Source organism: Phacochoerus africanus, chromosome 2, assembly GCF_016906955.1.
Source record: "Phacochoerus africanus isolate WHEZ1 chromosome 2, ROS_Pafr_v1, whole genome shotgun sequence".
Classification (NCBI taxonomy): Eukaryota; Metazoa; Chordata; class Mammalia; order Artiodactyla; family Suidae; genus Phacochoerus; species Phacochoerus africanus.
Genome location: NC_062545.1, coordinates 192,736,500 through 192,750,800, shown reverse-complemented (window position 1 = coordinate 192,750,800; position 14,301 = coordinate 192,736,500). Strand labels below are relative to the sequence as shown.

General features: G+C 47.1%; 1 protein-coding gene across 12 annotated transcripts in view; it reads right to left on the bottom strand.

Annotated features, from left to right (window-relative positions):
• Positions 1-2,525: 2,525 nt before the first annotated feature.
• Positions 2,526-14,301, bottom strand: part of PRKCH (protein kinase C eta) — a 229,650-nt gene continuing 217,874 nt past the window's right edge. For 2 of the 12 annotated variants that reach the window (XM_047767479.1, XM_047767476.1), the window contains 3 exons: positions 5,199-5,342; positions 4,082-4,147; positions 2,526-3,799 (listed from right to left, as the gene is read on the bottom strand). In XM_047767479.1, the coding sequence (XP_047623435.1) occupies positions 3,653-3,799; positions 4,082-4,147; positions 5,199-5,342 (357 nt within the window). In that variant the 3' untranslated portion in view covers positions 2,526-3,652. Of the gene's footprint in view, positions 3,800-4,081; positions 4,148-5,198; positions 5,343-10,035; positions 10,114-11,863; positions 11,968-14,301 lie in introns of those variants that run through there. The other 10 variants (XM_047767483.1, XM_047767478.1, XM_047767477.1 and 7 more) reach the window with 9 other exon arrangements.

Sequence of the window (14,301 nt, the reverse complement as noted above, 5' to 3'; positions counted from 1 at the left end):
GATAATGGGGTGTGTTTATTTTTGCTCTTCTCTTTGCTACCAAGTTACACCAGCTCTGTAGATGTAAACATGCATGTGCCCAGGCAGCTCCTAGGCTATAAGCCTCCTTCCTGATGATGCCACACTACCAGCAGAGTGGGTGGCAAGGGTGGGTTACCAAAACATGAAGAGGCTCCTACAGAAGGGGAGAGGAAAGGACTGGAACCCCCACAGCCCCACCCCCACCCCCACAGCTCAGAGGTTACCCCAGGGATTCAGACAGGGTTTACAGAATCTGGTGTGACCCAGACTATTTCCTCTTCCTCTGGGAGGAGGTCCAAGTCCTGATTGCATCATTCTGGCCTGCCCCAGTTCCTTTAAGAGGGTGGGGGGTAAGCAGCTCTAGGCCTTTGACATGCAAATCATACAATTTGACTGCTGATAAATGGTCCTAGATACCAGATGAGTAATACCCTCCTGCCCAGTTGGCAGTTTGTTTAGCACTTTCTGCTAAAGCTGGTTTAAACCCGTTTTTACTCTTCTCAATGCTCTCAAAAGAGGGAAAAATAAAATTGGCCACAGTAGAGGAACTTCAACAAACTGGGCTAAAATGAGGGATTTTGGAGTTAAACTGCCTGGTCCTAATCTTGACCCTGCTGCTTTATTTAGGTGACTTCAGATGAGTTACTTGATCGCTCTAAATACCTCAGTTTCCCCATCCGTGTAAAGATGAGAGTTCTCACAGGGCATCGCATGAGTACATACACTTAAAGAGTTTGAAAGAGGACTTCCTACATAATGAATATGCAATAAATGCTAGCCATTATTAAGTGAAAACCCCTTCTGCGGTAAAGGTATCTCAAAGCAAGTGCTCAGTGGTTATCCTCCTCTCAAGCACTCGAGGCTGCATGGCTCCTTTAGTTAGGTCGTGTGGAGTAGCTTGGGTGAGTAGGGACAGTGGGTATGGGACTGAGGGCACCGGGTGATAAAGCCTGAGGGTTTCTCAGGATTCCTTTTCCAAGAAGCAAGATGATCACGCGGGAGGAAAGTGTCGGTGTGACCTTGTCTTGACCTCCACAGTACCCGTTGAGTGCAGGGACCCGGGCAGCCCCAGCAGACTCAGCACCTGCTGCTCAGATGGCTTGTGGCCAGTCTGCCTCAGGAAGGGTGGGCTGGTGGCCTTGCGATCTCCGGAACGGATGGGAGGTTTAGGAGGACTGAAGAAAGATAGCAAACAGCTCTCACCCTGGAGTTGGAGAGTCCGAGTTTTAAGTAAATATCCTCGCCCTCCTCTCTCCCCTCACATGAGAAAGAGGGATGAGGCAGAAAAGCACTGGAAGTCCTGTCATTGCAGAATCTTTGGCTGTCAGCTAATCTATCTGAGAGGTCTGGGATTATCTTAAGAGAATGGACTGAAGCCAAACCGGGGGCGCCCAGGTAGCAGGCTCGAGAATAGATTGTGGTGAGGGAGGCTGCTGAATCATTGCACAGTCTCCTCAAAGAGGGCACCTGGGTCCTCTGCACGCCTGTGATAATGGATTTTGTGAATGAACAAGGGAGGCCTGCTTTATTCTTTGTGGTTCTTTATATGGTGAAGTCAACCATATCAAGTAGCTACTCAGCCCCATGGAGCAAGAGAAGACGCTGAGCTGCAAAGGCTGAAAGATTCCTAGAGTCAGAATGAGCCCTCTGTTTCCAGAAGTCTGATGGAGTAGAACTTCAAAGATTTAGACTCTAGGCTGGATCAACTCTTTACCAAACTTTGAAATATCTGGGTCACCAACTTCTCGGAGTCACTCGTTCTCATGTGTAAAATATACTATGGTATTCACACTGCAGCCAGTGGTAGAATGAACTCCCTACTTTACAGGAAGAGTGTGAAGATCTAGTCAAATGACAGGGGTGAGAGTGCCCAGGAACTGCTCCGAGCTAAACATGTGGAAAGGGAGGCTCCAAGTCACTCTGTTCATTCCAAAGTCATTTTTTCATCTTGGAATGCGAAAAAAGAATCCTCAACAGAGACGGTCACTTCTACTCAGATACTCTTTGGTGGCTCTATAATTCCCAGTCCTGTTTGTAGTTAGAGGGAGGCTGTGTTCTGGTCAATTTGGTGTGAGCAGAGGTGACATGTGCCCCTCCTAGAAGAGATAGTTAAACAGTGAGCACCACCCCCTCTCTCTGCTCCCTCGCTATGGCAACCTTGGAAGTTGCAGGAGTAGAGGGCATATAGTTACGAGTTGGGAGAAGGCCCATTGAGCGTGTACAATACTTTCCCAGAATGAAACTAAGTATTGACTGTGTCTAGCTACTGAGACTTTGAGGGTCAGCCTGTGGTAGCAACACTTAGCTGTCATTACCCTGATTCAAAACGAAAATTGTGGTTTAAGAAGAGACAGGCCACATCCATTTAAGCGATACCACATGATACCAACCTTTGCTAGCAGAAGTTGCTTTGAGTCAAGTGTTCTATCCATTCTGCTCAAAGCTTATTTCAATTACGTATTTCCTTTCCTAGTGGGGCAGGGACATATCTTTCAAAAAATCCCTTTTGTTACAAAATGCGTTTATTTCAGCCAGATAAAATTCTCCAACTGCATACACAGGCATAGCAGGTCCTTCTTTGATAAATGTCCTGCTTACAAGAGCCATTTCTAATTATTAAAATGCATATCAAACAGACAAGTTTATCTCTCAAAACATAATTTAAATAAACTGCTAAGGTATAAGTGGTAAGTCTGCTCATCAGCACAAGCGGTTCTTCACTGAGTCCAGAGCGGCATGAACACATCGCCCACGACAAGATTCCGCAAGTCAGCAAGCACCTGAGCTCACCTGCTGATTACGCAGATAGTTGTGTTGTGGCAGTGAGCTGCCTAATGGGAAAAGCTAGGTGCAGACAAAGTATGACATATGTAGCATGGAGAGGCATTTCATGGAAGGCAAATGCCATTCATGTAACTTAGGAATGAAAGCTTGGTGAACACAAATCTGTTGTTTATGCTACTGGGTATTGTGGCACCATCTCACTGGGCACTCAATAAATATCTATTAAGTGAAAGTAAGGATAAAAGAATAAGCTGTAGCAGTGGCCTGGGTGCCCATCTGTTAAGAGAGGGCTTTAAGTTGTGAGCTTTATGGATATCAGTTTTTGTTTCTTCAGAGTAAATCATCCTATTTGGAAAGCTCTTCATTTCTTTCTCTGTAAGTTCTTCACAAGCATTTCGAGACTTGCTGCAGACTGCCAGTATTATGGGCTCATGGGCTTATAAAACAGCTTGCAGTGGTCCCTAAAACGTCTAGGTTTGTCTCTTGAAATAAAACGCCTGATTGGCTCAGAAGTTCTGGGATCTAGTTTATTCTTCACACCCTTTCTCCTTTTGGCTCCAACTGTTAATATCTCAAGTCTGAAGGAGCCATGGAAATGCACGGGCTGAGCAGTGAATTTCCTCATGACATCTCATGTCGGTATCAACTCTTTGCCAGCACCGCGATCCCATGGGACTTCAAATAGTTGATCTCTTGAAGTTCCGTCCTTCACAGAGTTCTCCACCTGCCCCCCGAAGGTCAGGTTCTTGTTCTAAGGCTGATCCTGGGGACGTGCCCACACAGGAAACTTCTGGAAAATCTCCATCCCCTTTTGATTCTCATACCATCTCTCCCACTCTGCATAAGGTTATGGGTGCAATTCTGGAGAGACAAAGGAAAAGTTTCTAAACTCATCCTGGTTGATCATAGGAAGATGTCCCTCATCGATTGGAGTTAAAACCGGTTCTTCCTTGATGAAGTCAGGGTCAAAATTACTGACGTCTTCTCGGGATTTCTGTCAAAAAGGAAACAAGGTAAATTTCAGATTTTAGGCACTTGAGACTCACTCCTCTTCCATGGGATTTAAGCCATTTCCAGTGAGTTGAGAGAACTGTTCCACAGCTCTTCCGGTAGCGTTATTTACAGTCATGACAATTGATTAGACAGTGCTTTATTACTAATTCTTCTGCACTGTGTACCATTATGGTATTTGGTAACCACCAACTCACTAACCCCACAAAAATCTTGCTGAGCAGGCCGGCCTTAAGCTGGGAAGCTAAGGAATGAATTCAGTCACCTGACGCAGCTGGCTGGTTGGTCCCCCGCTCCACTGCACTGAGGTACCACTTCGCATCAGGCCTTCCTGAGGGGCATGCAAGTCAGCAGAGGTTGCGTCAATTCACACTTGCCCCACCCGTTGTTTGTACAAAGGTCTATATGCTTGAAGAGATTTTCTTGAAAAGCTTCTTGGAAACACTCAGTTTAGGGAACAAATGCCTCTCACTTTACTCACCAGTCGGATCCATTCCGCCCTGCTGGCAAAGCTCACCCTCCTCCCAGACGAGCTGGCAGGGGGATGCCCATTAAAGGAAGTGGCTTAACCTCTGGGTGTTTGTTAGAGATTAAACTAAGGATGCTTGGAAATGGGTATTTGACATCTTTAAAAACTCATGCCGAAAAGATCTCTGACGTCTCCTATTTGAGTCACTGATCCTTCCCTCTCTGCCTCTGAGCGGCCCTCGTCCTAACCCTTGATGCAATGCTAACCCCCGCTTGTCTGCCTTCCCACTGTGGTTCTCCTGACCACACTTGAGAAGGAGCTTAGCTCTCAAACGAAGAGTGAGGTGGCCCCCAGGAATGCCAGCCCACTCAGCTGCCTCACTTGGGGACATACCCACAGTGTTCCAGCATTTCCCAGTCAAGGGGACTTGGCCTCTACTGGCCTGAACCCTATGTGGCAATATCTGTCACAGACCCTAGCTCACCAAGGCAGGGAGCCAGGGTCAGGGCAGGGAGGAACATTCAGGGGCTTGGGAAAGGTCCCCTGACTAAGGAGCATGAGGAAATTGGTTATGGATAATGAATTTCTCAACCCTACTCCTTTGGGGAAATCTGGAAAATTTCAAGGACTCTTAGATCTCAGGAAATCTTAACTTAGATTGAGGGAGGATGGGGCCCAGGCAAGTAAGAGGTGAAAATTTGATGGGAAGTAACCCTGGCACATGGAGAAATGGTGCCTCGGGAGCAAGGAGCCCAGCCTCATCCTGGGTGAGGCTGCCTTGCCAAGCATCAGGCTCAACTTCCGGTCTGGTCATTCCACGAGGGACCTGCTAGCTGCTCAGCGGACTTGAGTGGAATACTGTGATGTTTTATGAAAGAAAAAAAAGTCTGTTGTGGTGGTCACGGACACTTACGATTCTGGGTCTGAATGGTGGTTCTACTTGGCGATGGTTTAGTTGGGCCCAGTCGATTTCCTTAAAGAAAGGATGTCTCAGGATGGCATGCTCACCGCCCTGACTCGGGCTGCCCAGGCGCATGGTGGGGTTCTTGGTCATGAACTGAGAGGGAGAGAAAGCGGGTCAGTCATTCAATCCTAGACGATAAGTATGTCATAAGACAGTAGGCATCGGCTCTGGCAGGAGGGCCTGTGTGAGGCTTTCTGGCTGATCTTGCTTAACTAGCTGAATTTTCCATCACGGGTGGCTCAGCCACGATGAGTCATCGGGTAAAGGCGCAATTGCCTGTGTGTATTTATGACCGTCCCCACTGCCATTTCAGACATGGCAACTAAAATAAAACTAAAAGGGTCCAGTTTTCTTTCCTGTAAATACCGTGTTTTTTTTTTCCCCCTTGAAAGAAAAGAAACTCTTTATAAACTACGGTGCCTTTTCTCCAGCACGGCAGTTGTAGACAGCCGATGTCTTATGAATGGGGCTACTTTTCAGAACAGCTGTGCCATTTTTCCGAAAGATGCAGTCGGCTCTCTGCCGAGACCGCAGAGAGAAGAGTGAGAGTCGTTATTCTGAAGCTCTGTGTGAGGAAGCCGCAAGGGCGAAAAACTTACAGTTCTGTGTTCAGGCGCCAGGAAAAACAAAGTTGGCCCCTCTTATTTATGCGACAAAGATAGCATAGTTTTGAGTGAGAAGTTTTTTTGTTTTTTTGTTTTGTTTTGTTTTGTTTTTGCTTTAAGATGCTCGCTTCTCTCCTGCCCTTCCATTTGGAAATGTTTCATAACTGAGACGCTTGCTACACAGACCAAAAATGAAGAGCACTGCCACACATTCCAGGCATGTGGGTCTGTAAATCCTCTGTATTTCTATCAGTTGGGCAACTTTTCTGTGGCTGAGCCCCTTTCAAGATGTTCTAGGCTAAGTCTATTTTCTGGGCTAAGTCTACTTTCACAAAGGAGTCTTTTACGGGTATTCTGATCATTTCCTGACCAAGTGCCAGTTAGAGGACCATTCACTTTTCATGGCCAGAATGTAACTTTCAGTTTTAAAGACACTAAACTAATTTCCCATTAAAAAAAAAATTTTTAAGTGTTATTTCACCAATATAATTTATTTTCTACTGTACAGCAAGGTGACCCAGTTACACAAACATGTATACATTCTTTTTGCTCCTATTATCATGCTCCATTATAAGTGACTAGACATAGTTTACACAGCAGGATCTCATTGCTAATCCATTCCAAAAGCAATAGTTTGCCTCTATTAACCCCAAGCTCCCAATCCCCTCCACACTCCCTCCCCCTCCCTCTTGGTAACCACAAGTCTTTTTTTTTTTTTTGTCTTTTTGCTATTTCTTGGGCCGCTCCCACAGCATATGGAGGTTCCCAGGCTAGGGGTCGAATCGGAGCTGTAGCCACAGGCCTACACCAGAGCCACAGCAACACAGGATCCGAGCCGCGTCTGCAACCTACACCCCAGCTCACGGCAACGCCGGATCGTTAACCCACTGAGCAAGGGCAGGGACCGAACCCACAACCTCATGGTTCCTAGTTGGATTCGTTAACCACTGCGCCACAACGGGAACTCCCCACAAGTCTTAATTTCCCATTTTTAAGAGAAAATTGCCCTGGGGTGGGTTGGGGGAAACTTTAAAAAACTGACCTTTAAACAAATTTATAATAACCCCTAAGCACCCCTTTCAAGTCTGAATTATGAACGCAAGACAAAAGTAATTGTGTGTCCATAGAAATGGCTTTGGAGTAGAACTGACAGAATAAATTTATTAAAAAAATCAGGAAGGCGCACACAAGAGAAGGTAGGTTTAGGAGGTGGCCAGCCCTGCCAGGCCAGGTGTCCGAAGCTGCAACACCTCTCAGCTTGCTTCAAACAAACATGATCACATGGAAGGTGGAGGCTGTCACAGTCCCTAAGTGAATCTGACTGGACAGACCTTGTAAAGTGCTAAAATGCTTCAAAGGGGAGCTGGTAAAAAATGAAGACAATGATGGGGGTTAAAGGCTTCTCCTGGATCTTAGAGACAAGGAATGAAAGGCATGGTGATGCTAGATTTGGAGGCAGAACTGAGAAGTAAAAGCAGCTTTCAGAGCTAGAATCCATTCAGAGCAGTTAGCACTCCAGACCGACACAGTGGTCACTGTGGGCTTGGGAAATCTCTCTCATAAACAACTCTGTTCTGGAAGAGCCAGGCATTCGTGTGGTATGGATGCTCCTCAGAAAGGCGGGGGAAAATACACAAAAGAAATGAGATGATTCTCTCCTTAAGAAAGTCAATAGGATATACAATCCTGCTGGAATAGCAGTGTCTATTCTAAGAGCTAATTAACAAGAAAATGCTGGGCCAAAAAGTCAAGCTACAAGGCCGGCAGAACAGACCCAGAGGGCTTGTGAGAAATTCCCCAGCCTGCCAATGGTGCGAGCAGAGGACACCTTGTGAATATGTGGGGACAGCTTGTTCTTCTGGGCCAGAGGAACAGTGTGGGGCTCTCACTGCCAGGGTGGCAGAAGCCCCGGTATCCGAACAACTTTGCCTATTCTTCCCTGGCACAGAAGCCAAGCTTCCAAGGGGCACTGCCCAAGAAAAAGCAGACCAACTCTCGGCTGTTCTCGAAAAACTGCATCCCTGGAAATGAAGTCCTGGCAGAATAACCCTTTCACTAACTGAGACTTAGAATTTTGATAACTCCTTTGGACTATCCAAGCAGTTTTAACTTTGCATATCTTGAACCCTTTAGATACAGCTATCCTCCATGTTCATAAAAGTTCAGTTTACAATGGTTTGCCAGTATCTATGCAAGGCAGGACACTAGGCCTTGTGGGGTGGGAGAAACACAGGACAAGGACAGTGTCTCCCCAGGAAGGAGCTGATCAAGAGAAGGGGACAGAGGCAAGCACTTCATCTGTAACACATCTGGATGAAATGAAGAGAGGCACAGTCAAGGGCAGTGAAGCTTCAGAAAGACGCAGGGCCACAGCAGTGGGGGCTGGTGGTGAGAAGACAGGTGGTGGCCACATGGAAGAGGTGACATTTGGAGAGAGGAGGTAGACGCACAGAATTAACAGAGGTGGAAAGGAAGAGGGCAGTCATGCCTGAGAACGCAGCTGGCATGGACACAGGCCCGCACTGGCTTGCACTGGTGGTGGACCATGTAGGGTGGAACAGCTGGCATGAAAGGACGGCTGAGGACCTGTCAAAAGCGTATGGAGAGGTGACTGATGAGAGCTTCCCTGTGACTCACATGACGCAAGCCACAGCATGATGGGTCAGTCCTTAATGGAGAGGTAAGAGATGGCTGGTGGGGTCACTAGTTAGGAGGCCAAGACAGTAGCTAAGAAGACACGATGCATTCAGAAACTAGACTTCCTAATCAGCGGAGAGGAAAAGCGGGGAGCAAGTCCCGGAGGGCCTGTGGCAGAAGAATGCATGCATGCCACCCTGCCTGGAGTAGGGGGAAGGGGCAGGAGGCACTCGGGGTCCCAGGGTCCTCTCGGCTGACAGAGAAGGGGTGGCGAGTAACAGAAATGGGAAACAGAGGAGCACTGACTGTTGGGAGTAAGAGAAGTATAGCAGTAGTAACAGAACATCTGTTTTGTCAGCAGAACAAAAACATCCAATGTTTCTCAGGAGCTTACAGATCTGGGAGGTGGGCAAGCTCAGCTGTGCATCTGTGATGTGCAAACATCCACCCGGGGCTGACGAGGGGTGCTAGTCTGAGGTGCTAGCCACAGTTAGAGCTCTGACTCCCCAGGACACCACTGTGTGGTGAGAGACTGCTAAAGCAGGGAGGGTAGGGCAGGTTGGGGGAGGGGAGAGAATAGCACGGAGAGTGGCCCCAGGCCGAAGACATTTTATTTGGCCCACACAGACGGTTTTAAAATAATTTTAACTACTTGTCAAATGTTTAAAAAGTAGGAAATGTCACATCACATAAAAGTCAAGTTTTCCAAATTCTCTTGGAAAATGGAATGTTCTGGAACACTGGACCTGAGCTGCTTCTCGGTCAAAGTGGCCTGGAGTTGAACAGCGGCTACCATGTTAGCTGGGGCATATGCTCCCTGGTCAGCCCCACATCCCACCACTCCCTGCAGGCTGTGCTGACTCTGATCTAGGCACAGGGCAGGCAGGAGTTCATGAGAGAGCCAGAGAAGGATGAAGGCTGTGGAACTGAAAGCAGGAGAGGGACTGTTCTGAGAGGAGACGATGTGATGGGAGGTGATAAGGGAGTGGAAGTCTGAGGGGGCACAGTTACAGCCCCTCTGTGACTGCCCTGCTCTAAAGATGCAGAGATGGGAAGTTCAAGGAACACTGACATCAGTCCCAGGCCAGGAATCTTTCCTGGTATCTGGGGTGGGCTGGGGACAGGATGGATATGCTGCCCTAGGTCCGGCTCAGAACTCACCCTAAGTAAGCACAAAAATCCCGCTGCCAGCAATGGAGTGATTCTGCTGCAGAAAATATCGTCTATTTCCTTATGTCCCTACTGGGACCCAGATGCCAAACAAATGAACAATGATGGTGTTTAGAGCAATCACGCGTCCATTCCTCGGATCCTGCTTAAAACCTACTTCATCTCAACCGACCTTCTCCCTGACTGTGGTCCCAATGGGGACGTGAGCCAAGGAGGAAAATAACTTCATGAGAGATTCTGGACACATTCACCCAAGGAAGCAAAATGTTTGCTAGGATCAAAAGGAAAGCACTTTATAAGCTGCAAAGAGTCAGGAGGCCAGAGCGGAAAACCTGATTTCCCCCCTGCCCCCCCACAGAGAAGTCGCCAGCTACCTGGGAGCGCAGAGTGTGTGGACTCCTATCCCTCTTCCTCCTGGGGCCCTGATGATAGTGGACTTGATCTAGAGGATCCTAAAGGAATCAGAAGCACACTTGGCCAGGGAACGAAAAACAACAGTTCCTTCAAGGCTGCAGAGGAAGCACGACGACAGGGGAACAAGTCAACTAGGCCACCCACCCCCAACACCCGTGTGAAGAAAACTAAGTGATTTGGACCAGGTCTGTAAAAGAATGTCCTGTGAAGCATCCTGCCAGCCAGGGCTGGATGTAAGAGCTGCTCTGATGTGGAGGGCACGGAGGTGAACTGGTTAGGCCTGCCTGCAGCCTGACAATTGTGTTTGGATGCTGTTCTCCCCCCAGTGAGCTGTATCCTTGGTCAAGTTTATTAACATCCCTGGGCCTCACATTCCTCAATTATAAACTGGAGATCTTCCTGTATTTCCTAATGTGTTGATGAGTAAATAAGAAAATCAGTGTAAAATACTGGGCACAAAGCAAGCCCTCAATCAGAGCTGGTGAGTCTCAGCAAGTATCTGTTGACCTCCTTGGAGGGCCAGCTTGTTCTCCCTTAGGGCAGGGGCCTGCACTGAAAAGACTTTGAGATGAACATCTGAGGTACGCCTTGACCTTGAGGCTTACCTGGCTGTCTCTGCAGCCAGGAAAGAGAATGAGGTCTGTTTCTACCCTCACCGTCCCAGACTCCAGCAGGAGGATGGTGGTGAGGGTCTTGGGAAAATACTTTTTCTGACAGCAAATCTTTCTCTTTTTCTTTTGTCTTTTTGCCTTTTCTAGGGCCGCTCCCATGGCATACGGAGGTTTCCAGGCTAGGGGTCCAATAGGAGCTGTACCTGCTGGTCTAAGCCAGAGCCACAGCAACGCAGGATCCGAGGCACGTCTGCGACCTACACCACAGCTCACGGCAACACTGGATCCTTAACCCACTGAACAAGGCCAGGGATCGAACCCGCAACGTCATGGTTCCTAGTCAGATTCGTTAGCCATTGCGCCACAAAGGGAACTCCCTGACAACAAAGCTTTCTAAAGACAATCTAAAAGCAATAACACAGATAGGAGTCTGGTTTTAACATGCAGTTGTATCTGCTTTAACAAGAGGAGGGACATGCAAATGCAGGGTGAAACTGCAATGGAGCGTTGTCTCATAAGTCTGAGGTCAGCGATAGCGCTTGTCAAGTCCTGGGGGCTCTGTTCCACCTGAGGCAGCTTTGGTTCCTAGTTGTCAGATGTTCCACAGGAGGGAGTTCAGACTCAGCCTGTGTATTAATGTGTCTATAACAACAGGATCCAAATGCACTTTGCAACTCACTAAATGTAGGCAATGACAAAAAGTACTTTTTCTTTCAAAAATCCATCTGATTTCCTAGGAAGAGGACTAGTTATATAAGTAGAGCAATTAATCTAAAAATATTTTCTTCCAGGAGAGAGAGAACACTGCATTTGGCTGTTGGGCAAACAAAACAACTCCCTTTCCTTCAACTTCAGACCAAAGGCCTGAGAGTTAGCAATTAGCGCTGACAAGCGAGAGGTCAGGAAATCACGCCATAGGACATTCCCATCCATACTCCAGGGAGATGCCCCTAGTGAGGAAGAAGGAATTTTATGGCTCCCCAGAGAGTCCTGAGGAGGAAGAGCAGAGACAGAACACAGGACACAGTATAGAGTGGGATTCACAGCTGTGATGGCCAACCTCACCATGGACACAGAGCTGATGGCCACCTTGGGGTGGATAAAATGCATGCTTGTGTATGTTACAGCCACCCATGTCTCTGTCTTTTGCCACTGTCACAGGCAGAGTCTGACTTACTCAGAAAGACTGGTCACAAATCTTCTCTTCTCCTGGCCCATCATGCCGGCTGCAGTGGAGGGGCACAGACCTGAGAACCCCTTGTGCCAGCAACACTATTCAGCCTAGAGCAGCAGTAAGAGAGACAAGGCTGTGCATGTGAGTTGGCCGATGGGGCAGCAGGGGAGGAAATACAGATTGGGAAACTGAGGAACAGACCCACCAGTAATATGTCCCGGGCCAGCCAGTTTGAGGGTGGTGGAGCTGAGGTTTGAACCCAGGCCTTCTAGCACTGGAAGCCTTTGCGCTCACTCACTATGCCTAACCTCCTTTTGATTCTACCATTCTTCTCATTGGGACTGTGGATGAAAGAGCAGTGTGGACTGACAAGTGAGGAGCGATCCTGGGGTGACCCTTAGGACTTTGCCTGCATGGGAATGCACAGCACTTTGTATGTTTATTTAGGCTGCACTCCCTTTGCTGGCCCACGAGACATTCTTCTCTGAGTGTCTGGAGGGAGAGGAGATGGACATGTACACCCAGGGCTCGGGCACTGAGAGAAGGGCGAGAAAAGGAACAGTCTTGAAAAGAACCCCAGGAATGCTTCCTTCTGGCCACCTGGTGGTTATTTCCAACAACTGAGGGTCTTGATATTGGAGAAGGAGAGATAGGACACTGCTGATATTTTCAAATACCAGAAGTGCCGTCAGCCAGAAGAGGCAGTTCTAAATGGGAGAAATAAGTTCTGAGAGTGGAAGTTAAAGGAGTGCAAATAAGGAAAATTAACCGCCCCCCCCCCCAAATCCAATACTCAATGCCAATAAGTGATAGTCTGTTCCTCCCAGGAGGGCCCTTTCTATCTTATTGGAGATGCTGGAGGAAGAGTCTGAATGACCTGTCTGGCATCAGGTGTGAGGGCAGACAACATCCTCCAGGGTCTCTGCCAACAGCGAGAGTTGGCAATCTTATCCTTTCCTTCTTCTCTACTTGGATTTAGAGAGAGAAAAAAAAAAAAAAAAAAAAAAAAAAGCTTGCCATACAAGTAAAGCTTGCTGCCCTCACTTAAAAATGCCACATTTTCCTTGGGTCTGAAATGGATGTGTCTTTATAAAAATGAAATAAAACTTGTTTAAGCTGATCTCTATGGCCTAGTTACCGAAGGAGTGGGCAGGTATGTAAGGATACTTGAAAATGCGAGCGGATCAATGGCTTAACACATCAGAATTATCCGTGAGATCTCTCCAGATACATAATTTACAGTACACTTTATTTCCTCTTAAAGAAATCAAGAACAAAAATGCCCTGTACTCTTCCTTTTCCTGCACTAGGGCAGAAGCAGTACTAAAATCTGCAGCAAGTTTCTTGGCTCTATTTTCCATCCTACTTGTGACTGGAATCCAGCAGCCTTTTCATGAGCATATACTTCGTTCCTTGTCAATGCTCTTAACACTCTGCCTTACCTGTGTTTTATGTTCATTAGAGCGTCCTCTGAAACCCAAGCTATCTCAGTGGCTTCACTCAAGTCACATGATAATGTTGGATCAAAAAAGGTAAAGGTCAGAGGTGAGTCTCAGAGTTGGAAGCCCAAGGTCAAGCTCTTGTGCCAAAGCCAGTGCTGTTGGCCAAGATGGTTTTATTCCAGGCAAACCAGTTTCGAGCCACTCTGACTGATAGGCTGGGTTTCATTGCTCTCCAGTAACTTCCAAGAGTTAAGGCAAAAGGAAGCTCTCCTGACAGCTGAGATCCCACAAAATATAGTTACTGAAAGGAAGAAACTGGGAGCAGGGGAGTGGGATGGACTAGAAGTTTGGAGTTAATAGATGCAAACTGTTACATTTAGAATGGATAAGCAATGAGGTCCTGCTGTGGAGCATAGGGAACTATATCCAGTTTTTTTGGGGGGATAGAACATGATGGAATATAATGTGAGAAGAACAGTGTGTATATATGTATGAGTGGGTCACTTTGCTGTACATCAGAAATTGACACAACAGCTAGAAATGGACCATTCACTAGAATTCCAATTTGGCACAGTGGAAACAAATCCAACTAGGAACCATGAGGTTGCGACTTTGATCCCTAAGATATTGGATATAGTTCCCTGTGCTGTACAGCAGGACCTCATTTCTTATCAATTCTAAATGTAATAGTTTGCATATATCAACCCCAAACTCCCAGTCCATTCTACTCCCTCCTCCTCTCTCCCCCCTGGTAACCATAAGTCTGTTCTATATGAGTCTGTTTCTGTTTTATAGATAGGTTCATTTGTGCCATGTTTTAGATTCTAAATATAGGAACATGAAAAGATGCTCAACATTTTATATTCTTGCTCTTGCCTCCTTTGTCAAAGATTAATTGACCATAGGTGTCGGGGTTTATTTCTGGGTTCTCTGTTCTGTTCCATTGGTCTGTACGTCTGTTTTGGTACCAGTACCACACTGTGTTGACGATTGTGGCTT